The sequence below is a fragment of the Manis javanica genome, chromosome 6, assembly GCF_040802235.1.
Source record: "Manis javanica isolate MJ-LG chromosome 6, MJ_LKY, whole genome shotgun sequence".
Classification (NCBI taxonomy): domain Eukaryota; kingdom Metazoa; phylum Chordata; class Mammalia; order Pholidota; family Manidae; genus Manis; species Manis javanica.
This window is the reverse complement of record NC_133161.1, coordinates 13369564-13382519: the sequence shown is the minus strand read 5'-3', so window position 1 is coordinate 13382519 and position 12956 is coordinate 13369564. Positions and strand designations below refer to the sequence as shown.

At 45.1% G+C, this 12956-nt stretch overlaps 1 protein-coding gene across 1 annotated transcript in view; it reads right to left on the bottom strand.

The window, feature by feature from the left end:
• The window catches only part of PARP12 (poly(ADP-ribose) polymerase family member 12), a 39024-nt gene that overhangs the window by 1846 nt on the left and 24222 nt on the right, over nt 1–12956 (bottom strand). The window contains exons 7-11 of the mRNA XM_036994543.2: nt 9356–9497; nt 7758–7854; nt 3551–3626; nt 1644–1774; nt 602–753 (exon numbers count right to left, since the gene is read on the bottom strand). Of these exons, the coding sequence (XP_036850438.1) occupies nt 602–753; nt 1644–1774; nt 3551–3626; nt 7758–7854; nt 9356–9497 (598 nt within the window). The remainder of the gene's footprint in view (nt 1–601; nt 754–1643; nt 1775–3550; nt 3627–7757; nt 7855–9355; nt 9498–12956) is intronic.

Below are 12956 nucleotides of genomic sequence, written 5' to 3'. Positions count from 1 at the left end.
CACAGGAAAATGCGGAGGTAATGAAGCCAATGTGGCAAAATGTTAAAAACTGATGAATCTAGGTAAAATTTATGTAGGTTTTTTTAATATTGTTCTTGTGACTTACCTGAGTTTGAAATTATTTCCAGAGTTTTAAAATAACTCAGAAAGGAAAACACTCAGATGACTCACTTTATAGCTAGAATGACATATGCACATGAGGATACCTGAGGTGCTCAGATTTCCAGTCTAATAGTGCAGGCACAGTAAGGGTTTGTGACTCAGGGTTGGGAAGGCACCCCTTTCCTCTCCTGACCGTGCTCACTATCTCCAAGGCACCCACTCTGCAAGGTCACAGGCCCGTCTCTCAGGGAAGCAAAACCCCAGCCTAAGTAGGCTGCCCTGCGCAAAGCTTGAGTCAGGCTCCTGGCTACACATGGAGGAGCAGAGTGCCACCAGCTGGGCATCCCCACACAGAGACAGGGGCCATTCCTACTAAGTTGAACTGGCTCACCAGTGCTCGCTGGTTCTCCCAGACCCTCCATCGATTTGCTTTAAAAAAGTTTCCCAGGCTATGGACAGGAAGGCCAGGTTCTGCCAGTGGGGTGGCCCTCGCCCTTACCCTTGCCGTAGGAAGTACCATGAAGACCACAGATACGCCAATCAAAGTTCTGCTGGCAGATGGCGTCCACAATGCTAGCGCTGGTGCCATGGAATAGCTGCCTCTCATCTACCACCTTCCCTCCATTCCTCTTCTGCATCTGCCCTTTTTGCCTAGAATCAAGGGAGAGGAATGTGTGAAGGCAGAAGGTGTTTGCTACCAAATACGGGCCACTGACCCCAAGAAAATACATTTTACTGGAAGTGTCCTGAGATTAGGAGATGCAAGTCCAGACCCATGGGCCAGGCCACAGAAGCTGGGGAGCAGGAGCTAGGCAAAAAGCAGAAGGGAAGCCTTTCTCTCCCCAGCTCAAGGCCTACCCAGCTACTTAAACTCCTGAAGCAGACCAGCCCTTGGAAAGCAGGTGTGTCTTCCTCACCACCTTGCTTCCCCATGGGGATCAGCTGGGGAAGCAGGAGGATGCTGGTAGAGGTGGCCATCCCTCCCCACTATTGTAAGTTACCCTGATTTCATCACTGGGGCCCAGAGCCCCAGAGTACAGATGACACTGCTCCAATTCTTATGGGGATGGATCTTCAGGACCCCAGGCTGACATGGTGACCTGCTTTGGATCTCCTGCCTGCACAGACAAGTACCTGGGGCACAAGAAGATGCCAGTCCTCTAGCACAAAAATGGGGCCCCTGATCTTTGGCTGTTGGGACAATAGCTTTATGCTCCTCAGGGTGTGGGTGGCTTATGCTGACCCATCCTGTCAATCTTAAGGCAGGTAGGCAGGATGTACCAGTGTGAGCTCCGGCTTTGTCACCAGGGAAGCCTAGTTCCGTCGTCCCTTTCAGGGATATGCCAGTACTCAGCCATAAAGACAGTAAGATGGAGAGGGAAGGAGGGACAAAGCTCCTGACTCCAGCAGCACTGGACAAGCAGTGGCTGCTATCTTGGATTGCCTCAAAAGCCAGGGCACATCTGATAAGCAGCTAGCCTTCTGTATGTGTGTCACAGGGACAGAGTCACCTGCCCATCAAAAGCAAGCCCCCAACGCACCACTGGTAGACCTCCCAGAGGGCCAGGTTCTGGACTCGCTCGATCTTCTGAACAAGGTAGAAAGGCAGTGTATCGATGAAGAGGTTCCAGACCTTCTGATACTCTGCCGATGAAGAACTGAGGACAATCTTCTACAAAGAGCAAATATTGTTTCTCTGTTATTGTCAAAGTGTAGGATACAGATCAATCCCCTCTCAAGGCTACTCATAAAATGCCAGAACTATAAGCAAGCCAGACAGTGATTAGCACATCTGCCCTGCCAGGGTGTGTCTCCCTAGGTGAGGGATGTGTGCAACCTGTAGTCACTTCTCTTTTGTTCCCTGTGAAACCTGCCTGTAGGACAGATGCATGCTACTTCGTCAGTACCATCCTGGGTGTCCCCAGGACATCCTTGCTCTTCCTCTATACTCACAGAGCAGACTGAATAGCCTAAAGACCCACAGAGTTGGGTGTCAGTAAATGTGGACACACATTTGGTGGAGAGGAAGCGCTGAGGAACAGGTCAGGCTGACAGGTGGGCACACTCAACTTAGGAGCTCAGTGAACTCTGTGGCTCCGCACCTGGCTGCTACATCCCTCCTAGCTGAGCCTGCCTCTCCCTTAGCATCTTGCTCTGGGAGGAAAACACTCTCCATGGGCCAGGAGGGGCCACTGACCAGGGGCAGCCAACCGTCACAAAGTGACAACCCACAAATTCCTATAGCTGTAGCCTGTACCCAACCAGCTGCCCTGTGACTGGCTCCATGAGGCTTGGCTCAAGGACAGCCCATTTGGGGATCTCTGGCGAGCCCCTCTACACCATCCCCTTCCCCTCCAAGTGCAGCCTTGTAATAACCACCTGACCCTGCAAAAACTATGAATCAGGGCCCAGTGTGAACATCCATGGGTATCCTACAAATCAAATTCTGACTCTGGTTTCACTGCTGCCATCCCATAGAAGACACCAAACTCCTCTCCCTCAAGTATGGGACCAGCTCTGCTCCTCCCAGACCAGAGATTGTCAAGGGCTCCCAAACCTGTCACAAGACCAAAGCGATCCACAGTGTGGGCCTGACTTCACTCCTGTCCCCACATCTACGTATGCCCTCCACCCAGACACCCCAAGTGCAGACCTGGGCTCCTTCCTTATGCAGCTCCTGTCAACCTGCATGTTCTTCCCCCACCTCTGCCTGTACAAGCACCAGCATGGTTTAGGTGTGGCCCAGTGATGCCTTCCCTGTTCCCCCAGTAGTTGCCTATCCTGTGACAATGACTTCTGCCATCAACTCATCCAGCCCGTCACACATCCCACCTGTGCTGCTGGCACGTTTGGTCTATACAACTCGACAAGATGAGTCTCCTCGGGGAAGGGACAGCCACGTTGTGAAGGCCAGCATGCACAGTGCTTGGCAGGAGGCCAGCCCTCAGAGGTCAGCTGGGGGGACCCCACGTACAAAGGGGGGTGCAGACATATGGCCTGAGCACTCTACCATGCTCAGCACAGCTCCCACTGGTTGGCAGGCCCTAAAAAGCTGTTGAACCACCTGCTCCTTCTCTGTCTTCTAGTATCTAGAACCTTCCAACAGCAGCTCCCCCTCTAGATGTGCCTCATCATATCCAAACCCCGTTTCTTTTCCTTCTCTTGCTTCGCAAGACGAGTATTTATCGGCTAAGCAGCTCTTAAGCTCGTATTTCTGCCCTTTCCCAGCTCATCATCCTCCACCCACAAACCTCTCCCCTTGGACTACAGACATCAAGATGGTCATTCAGCCTTAAAACCCCAAGACCTGAAAATAACAAAACCCCCACACCTGTGCCTTCCTCACCCGCAAGTCCCAGCCTCAGTGCTTCTTCAGTACAGCCTGCTCACACTTGCCTGTGCCTAAAAACACCCTCCTCTCCAAGCTGAGGCAGCAAGGGTCCCATACCTTAAAGCCAGGGTCTGGCAGGGCTGAGGGATCCCAGTGCTCAGGGATGCTCCTTGGGCCTTGAAACTTGACAGTACTATATAGAATGGAAACAAAAACAGACAATTTGGGCACAGTCACAGGCAGATCTAGCATAGGTGGCCCCACTAGCCAGTACCACCCATCTTGGGTCTCAGCATGTCATTATGTAAAAGTAGGCAGGAAATGAGGAAGCACAGACCCACACTATCTGCTATTTGGGAGCCTTCTATCTTTGCCTCTGTGGCCAAAATAGAGACAAAAAGGATGAGGGACCCATGTTTCACCTGTACCCCAACTTCTGCACAGAAGGCAGTGAGCATCTGATTGGAGCAGCACACACAAACCCTTATCCATAATCCTGAAATTCAAAGAGCTCTGAAACTTTTTTCCCCGAACAGCCTCACTGAGGTAAAAATGGTGTACAATAAAATTTCTTAAAAACAAAATAAATGTCAAAACTCATTTGGCAGTAGAAATTTGACTTGAACTGCTAAGAGGCTTCTTGTGGTCTCTACATATTCTTCTCCAAGTGACTATACGTATTTTTTACTACAGAAATATCATGATGTTTAATTACAGGTGTCACAAAATACAAGCACAATATTATCTTTCTTAAAAAATAAAAATAAAAATGAGTTCTAAAAGACGTGGCCCAACAAGTTTAGGAACAAGGATTGTGAAACTGATATCCCAAACCATTCCTACTCAGTTTCAGAATGCCTGCTACCTTCTGTTTCTGCTGGCATGAGACATGTACCTTCATCCTAGCCTCAAAGGATTCCCACAAATAGCTTTCCTAGGAAAGTGGCAGTTTAAAAATAACTAAGCAAGATCCCATGAGCAAGGATCAGCCAGAAACAGATGGGTGAAGATTTAAGATGCTAAAATTATCAGGAAGACCTTCAATTACTCTAAGTTTAAAGAAATAAAAGACAAACTTTAAAAACATATGCAAGGAACAGGAAACTATAAAAAAACTGAAGCATTTGAAAAAGAACCACAGAACTTCGAAAAATGAAAAACACACTCCTTGATAATAAAATTTCAAAGGACAGGCTTACAAGCAGATTAGACCACTTGAATATCAAGAATGAGTGAGCTAAAAGATAGGGGAAGTGAAATTATCCAGAATGTGGCCTAAAGCCATTACAAAGAGAAAAAATATGGAGGGGAGGCTGAGACATGGGGAAGAGAGTAAGAAGGCCCAATATGTTCAGAACCTAACCAAAGCTCCAAAGAGAGGAGAGAGAATAGAGTGGAGACAATTTTCAGACAACTAATAAGTCTCACCAACACTTAGGTTTAAGAAGCCCAAATAATCTCCACCAGGATAAAAAGAACGAAAACTCATACTCAGATGCACCACAGTGAAGGTGCGTAACACTAAGACAAAGAGAAAATCTTGATAGTACCCAAAGTAAAACAAGAGTGATTCTGGGAAAGAAGTGCCAGGTAGACTGACAGCTGGTTTCTCCAAAGAAACCCTGGAAACCAGACGATATAAGGTAGTATCTTCAATGGTCTAGGAGAAAATAACTATAACCAAAAATTCTATCCCAGGGGAAATACCTTTCAAGATTAAGGGCAAAATAAAGATGTACTCAGGCAAACAAAAAGTCTCAGGTAACGGGGTGGGGGAGACCCTAAATCATCTGTATCTTTGTCTGAATTTGACTAAAATAATCACTTTTATTTCTGACGTGTGGGGTCTGGTCACAGCCCCTGAAAACTAAGAGTGATGACAAAAGAGATCCAGTCTTAAAGGAGACAGATTTTTCCAAACCTAGGGAAAGCTCTGGATAAGGAAAGAACCAAAAATAACTTCCAGGGGTAGGAAGAGTCAGTTAACCCAAACTCCAAATCCAGAAGCAATACACAGAAGAGATCAACACATTTAACTAAAAAAATTAATTAAAAAATAAGTATTTCTACATGGTAAAGTACTTCATAAACAAAGCCAAAGGGAAATAACAAACCAACAGAAAACATTTACAATTTGTATAACAAACTGAGGGCTGATTCCCCCAACAGATAAAAGGCTCTTAATATTTAAGAAAAACACCAAAAGAGTGATAGAAAAATGGACCAAAAGACAAACAGCCCACAGAAAAAAGAAAGGCAGATGACCATCACATATTAAGAAGAATAAACAATAAACATCACTCATAAGAGAAAGCAAATTAAAATCACTGATACACCCTTTCCCATCTAGGAGAACAGCAAAAGTCTTAAGCTTGATGACTTACTCTGTTGGCAAGTCTGAGGTCAACACGCACTTCATGCATCCTGAAGCGAGCATGTAATGGTTCAACCCCACAGAGAAACTTGCATTTACCTTCTAGGACTCTACACTGATGACTCACAAACATGAAACAGCATGTACACCAAATTGGCCACAGCAGCGTAATAACAAAGATCAAAAGCAACATAAAACATGCCTTTAAAGGGGGCAGATTAAATAAATTATGATTCATACATGTGATGGAGAACCATGAAGACAGAAACAGAACTCAGAAGACTTCAATGTACTGAAATGGAGTAATTATCTATTTTTAAGTGAAAAAGATACAGAAGAGTATATACAAAATGTTACCTGTAGTGCAAGAAGAGAAGTAAGAAAATACTTTTATATGTATGGATTTGCTCATTCTTACAAAAGAAACAGTAAAGATGACCTAGAAACTTATGAAAATGATTACAGTGGATACAATGTAGAGGTAACAAGGAGGTAGATAAGAACTACAAAGTATACCTCTTTTAGTTTTGACTTTTAAATCATGTAAATATTTTACATTATCAAAAAGAAATTTTAAAAAGGAGGAAAAGGAGGGCTGGCTTCAAGGAAAAAATAGTGGAGAAAACCCAAAAGGTGATTTTGTTAGACCTGACCCATGAGACACACTATTTTCATGGATTGATGACACCTTTTCCCCCTAGCTTGTATCAAACTCTTCTTTAAATGACCCTGTTGTGCTTCACAAACACAACCACTGAAAGAACCAAAAGAAACATTATCAGCTCTCCATGACACAGAAGCAAGCCAGACTTCTCTGGCTAATAGAAAGTATAGCTGGCTAAGAGCAACACAGGTCAACAACCCTGCTTAAGCTGTGGCACACCCAAACTGTCGTACCTTTCTCCATCCAGACCACACTTCCCCATTATGTGGGGGTGTGGTCTGGAAAGAACTGACCTCTCCCCCCAGCTCCAAACCCACCACACTTGCCCCAACACTAAAACTACTGGTTTAGAAGGGGTTTAATCAATGCAAAGCTCACAAATTTGTCCCCATTAGCTGCAAGAAGGTCCTCTCCCTCACTAAATGTTTACAAGGCCAGATGCTGCCCTGGTGGCATCTGGCAGCCATCCCGTGGCATAAAATGATGTGCCCATTAGCACCTGCAGCATCCATTTTTGTTTTTTGATGGCCCATGATATTCAAGTACTGAAATACATGGGTTTTAATTGGTGTAATTCCATTATTTTGACATTTTAAAAAATTTCAATTGCTCAACTGAAAAGACAAACTGATGAGCAGGCTTCAAGTCTAGACTGGCTTGCAGATCACCACAAGCAGCCATGTAATTATATATGATAAAGCTTCTACCCACAAGATAATTCTCTCTGATTCAAAGCCTTTCCCAACTAGTGGACTAGAAATGACAGTGGTCAAATCAATACAGGTGACTGCCTCAGAACTGCCATCCATACATGATGCAAGTAGAGGAGAAAGAGGAACCTGAAATGCTTGGTTAGAAACAAAAAACAGAGCTTGCTACTACTTAAAAAAAAGACCCTAAAAACAAACAAACAGAAAACTCAAAGCACTTCTAATAATACATCTAACATTTATCTTTTTATAAATTTACATTATATTTTACAATTTTATAGCACCGTATTTCAAATATGTATTAGCACGTAGGTGTACACTGATTTTTCAGGTTCATGAATTCTCAGCCCTTTTACAGAACACTGATATTAATGCCAGCACTTCTGTACTAAGTAAAGGAATGTACAAATACAGAGGAGGGCTGGGGGCAGAAAACTGTCTCTGGGGCCTTCAATTACACAAGCCCATAAACCCCTCTCATTGCTGTAGCCAACTGAGTAAGTTTTCTGTAAGTGCAGCAGAGCACACCCCTACTAACACAGAGGCTAAGTAACAAGTGCCCCAAATGCCACCTACCAGGTTTGCTTCACCTTCACATCCTGGGGAGACTCGTATTTGGGTCTCCGGCAAACCTTTCTGGCTGTGCCATAGACAAGATTTTTCTGAACAAAGGCTGGGGGGGAAAAAAAACACATATACACACAGGATATGTTAAAGGTGGTACAAGTTTTACAATGTTGTAAACACAAATTAAATGAGTTGGAAAGCTAATCCAAATGTGTAAGCCCAGAATCCGTCTGTTAACAACAAGGCAGTTTTATACATTTCAAGTATTCATAAACAAAATAGGTATCCTTAGGAGACTGGGTTTAACAAATAGATGAATGATTAGTAATTGACATACTGATTATACATGAGTACTCTTAAATTATTCCTTCCAATCTGGTTTAAACTATTATTTTGCTTAGCAATTTTTCCCAGCTTGGATATAAAAAAGATTTGGCCCAGCCTGAGACCAAATTACCACATCTTGAACCAGTGGAATTTAGAGTTAACATAATAATTTTACTCTTAGGACTTTGTCTTTGTTTGACTAAACTGACTCTATCAAAGCGTTTCTCAACATTGTAAAACCTGTATCATCTTTAACACACAAATTCCTTCCCTGCCCTAAAATCTTCAGATTCATCCTGAGGGTGGGAGGACACCACCCCTCAAGTTAAAAAATCACAAATACCTACAAGTTAGATTACATGTCCCTGCCCAAGAAAAGCCTGTCAAGTCTTACTTACTGCCCTTAGAGAACAAAAACCATTTTTTTCATTTAAAAAATATTTCAATATTTATAGATATCTATAACAGTACACTGTGTTTAAACGGAGGCCCACTTAGCTCCCTTAAAAAGTGCCGACCATTCAGAAGGATTCAGAATTTAAAATGTGAATTAAAAGGCAAAGCTAAATTGAACAGGGCTGGACTGATAAATCCACATGTAAATGGCTTTAGGGAAGACACAGAAAAACTGTAACTTAAAAATCTTCACAAATCAGCCACTGGAAGAACTGGCCAAAAGGTGCTTGGCCTATTTCTGTCTGTTAAGCAACTGGGACAAGTCACGCAGGCCATGGTAGGACACCACAGGTACAAAAAAATCTGTTTCTTTGCAACCTTTAATCAAAGTATGTGTCTACCATGTGTTTTAAAGGTGTTTAAAAGTCCATCTGTGTCAAAGGGGCCTCCAGAAAAAAATGCTATTAACGCTGCCACCCTAGACAAGTGTGAGGCAGAGCTGCACAGTAGAACCACTGTGACACTTGTAGAGGACTAAGGTTAATCCTTGGACACAGAGGGACTTGTGCATGGCCTATCAGTCACCCACCACTTCACAAACACTGACCCTGCCTGTCCCTCCATACTCTGGGCTCCTGTCCCGCTCATGTCCTCTCTCCTCACCCACCCCCACCCAGGGCAGCTTCTCCTCCATCCCGCTGGGCTGGCATCCTTTGTTGGACTGTTTCCCTTTCCGATGGGCAGCCCTTCAGGAGTAGGGACCACCCCTTCCTTTTCTTTCCTGGCCCTCCATGTGTATGTGGAGCTCCTCCAGAATTAATGTGGAAAAGGCAGAGGAAGCAGATAGCCAGGCCCTGCCGGGGGAGGGCAGTGGTCAGAAGTACCTTTGAAGTCTAACTCGTATTCGTGCTTTCCAGCCTGGAACTTCAGAGTGGCTGCCTGGGCGTCAGACCCTGGTACACAGTATGCCAGGTAGGACTTCTCCAAATCACTGCTGCTGATGGTGGGCACAGGGTGCTCCATGCCCTGGGAAGGGGAAGCCAGATACTTCATGAAGGCAAGAACCTATAATAAACGCTGGTGCTATCCACGCCACACTGCAGACATGTCCACGGTGAGTATTCATGTCATGGAGGCGGCAGAGGAGGGAGGAGAGAGGAGCCAGGGAGCAAGGGTATAGGAGGAAAGGGAAGCATGGAATTGAAGACGACCAACTGCCTCCTAAAAGCTGCCTGGAAAAATGGAAGATAATAAAAAATATGGATCTTGCTAGCCAGGATAACTTAGATGGGACAATGGAGGAGAGGGCATTCAAGTTATTGTAATAGATGGTACAACCACTCAAACGAAGGTGAAACATCAACAGGGAATTCTCAAACCTGCTTGCCTAGATGGCCTGAGCAAAGCTGCCTCTTTCCATCTACTCTTGTGTCCACCACCCTTTAACTAAACACAGGCCTTCTGCTTGTTTTCTTTTTCTGGTCCATTGGAGAGCTCTTCTATTTTTTTAATTACCCATTTTGATCCCTCATCCTCTCTACAATTACCTACAGGGTATCTAAGATTTGGGGAAGGACTAACTGCATCTGAATTCTGACTCCCAAACATGTCTGCTCTAACCTCAGCAAGTTATTTTCACCTCTCCAAACCTCAGTTATCTAACCCTATAGTAACAGAACTTAGATCGTACTCATATCGTCATGCAACAGCATCATGCCATCCTCAAAGAGTTGGGGAAAAAAACAAGGGGTGTATAGCCATAGCACTAAACACAATGCCTGGAACAAAAAGCACAGATGCTGAGGAAGTATCAGACGGCTGTCTGGACACCCAAGTCTGACATTACACAGAGAAATCTGGTCTGCAGACAGAGATGCAGAGATCATTTGAGATGGCCACCAACTTCACAAAACCCCAACTTCACAAAAGGGAGTGGAAAGAAGCCCATGAAGGACACAGAGGAGAAGCAAGAAAGCCAGAAGAATGAGAAGGGAGAAGAGACCAGGCAGCAGGCTGGGCGAACGCTAGAAATGCCCTGGAATTTGGCACCGGGGTTCTTTGTCTGAGTCTACAACACAGAGAGGGCTATGCCTGGCTGGGTCCTGTGGAAAGTACAAAAGGTCAATAGACCTAAAGAAGCTTCTGTAATCCACAGAAGATACAGGCTGGGGTAATGCATCATGGAGCCTAGTACCTCAGGGACATCAGGTTTAATGCAGAAAAATTCAGTGGTCCAAGAACAGTAATATCTTATACACAAAATTAGGTTATGGCTGAATTATGTATCCCCTCCAAAAAAGATGTTTAAGTCTTAACCCCCACTACCTCAACATGTGAGCTTATTTGGAAATGGGGTCATTGCAAATATAATTACGGTGAGATCATACTGGAGTAGGGTGGCCCCTAATACAACATGACCAACGTCCTTTTAAGAGGAAGCCACATGAAAACACAGGGAAAATGTCATGCAATGATGAGGCAGAGACCAGAGTGATGCGCAGACAAGCCAGAAACCACCAGGAACTAGGAAGCGGCAAGGAAGGACTCCCTACAGGTTTAGGAGGAAGCATAGCCCTGCTGATACTTTGATTTCAATTTCTAGCCTCCAGAGCATGAGACAATAAATCACTGTTGTTATGAGTACCCGGTCTGTGGTACTTTGTTATGGGAGTCCTAGGAAACTAATTCAGGGTGCAGGCAATTTGTACCTGAAATTTGGGTGTACATCCTAAGCTCAGGCAGAGAAGAACCTAGTTTTTTTGAGAACCAGGAGAAAACTGTCTTAACTGGCAGTTAGCAGAAATCTGAGAAAGAAATGCACACATGGAGCGACACCAGAAGTGTGTGGGAAAGGAAAGGCTGGAGTGGACAGGCGACCCTATAATGGGGTCCAGCTGATGGTACAAAATCAGACCACGCAGCCAAAAGCCACTGGGTCCACACACTGGAACTTATACCCAACTGGCATGCGGTGTGTCCATAATACCCACAGATCCTTCCCACAGATTCTCAGGTGGAGGTCCTGCTTGGTGAGATTATGTACTGAGGACTATACTTGATAAGAAGGACCTGCACAGAAACGGGGAAGACTCTACATGTGGGTTGTTTGGAGGAGAACGGCTCCTAGTCCCAAAAGTTGTCACAACCATTTGTAAAGTCACCCAGGGAAACTTACTTTCATATGGGTTGCATCCAGGGTCCCATGTCATCCCACTCAGCTTTCAGGGAGCTTGACTCCCTGAGAAGGGAGACAAATCACCAAATGAAACATGAGATGCTGTTGTATTTGCTAAGCACCTTGCTCCTGCCCTGTGTCCCTCCATGATGTCACCAGGTAAGCTCAGTTCATGGAGCATGACCAGCCCACCATCCTCCCCCTCCTCAGGGCCAGGCATGGCCTCTCCCTTTCCGCTCTTAACCAAATCAGAGTCCCTGACTAAATCCACATGGCAGGGACAGTAGAAGGAATCCCAGGGTGCTCAGGAGGGTAGAGACAGGTAGGGAAGAGGGCAGATGGAGCAGCAATGAGGAAAGGCTAGCACTGGAAGAAATGGAGGGAAGCATGAATGCTCAAGTTAGTGAGGCCACTGCTGAAAGTGACCATGTCCAACTGACCAGCGGGCATAGGCAGAAACACCTGTGTCCTTCAACCAGCCAGTGTGTATGTCCTGAGGACCTGCTAGGTGCAGGCACTGTCCTCAGCATGGGGGTACATCAGTGGCAAGAGACAAAGCTCTCTACCCTCATGCAGCTCACACTACAGGGTTCCCAGAGATAAAGATTTTCTAAGTGTGGTTAAGAACAAGAAATTAAAGCTTTAACATAGCCTCTTACAACCCAGCAGAGTACAAATGTCTATTTATCTCAATGTTCATTTCAGAGAGGCTGTCTCTACAGAAATGGTGACCTCTCTACACTTGTACCTCTACAGGTGACTGGGGAGGCTCCCTTTAATCTGATCAATCCATGAATATCTTCAAATAACTGAGAGCAGCAATCATCTAAACCAGTTTCCAATACCTGAAATAAGTCAATTTTCTTATATTTGTCTACCTTCTGTGAAGCTGCTGCTACAGATAAGGTAGAAAACCAGCTTTGAAAAGCCTTAAACTTTGTTCAGCAGCTACACAAACACTCCTACAACACAGGCACTTACTCTGGAGTTACCTGTTCAACAGTAAAAGAGACATCTTTCTACTCCATTTAACAAGATCAGTGAAAAAATGTTATCTCACTGGGGGGAGGAGCCAAGATGGTGGCATGAGTAGAGCAGCGGAAATCTCCTCCCAAAACCATATATATTTTTGAAAATACAACAAATACAACTATCCCTAAAAGAGAGACCAGAAGATACAGGACAACAGCCAGGCTACATCTACACCTGCGAGAACCCAGCGCTTCACGAAGGGGGTAAGATACAAGCCGCGGTCCGAAGGGACCCGAGCGCCCCTCACCCCAGCTCCCGGCAGGAGGAGAGGAGTCGGA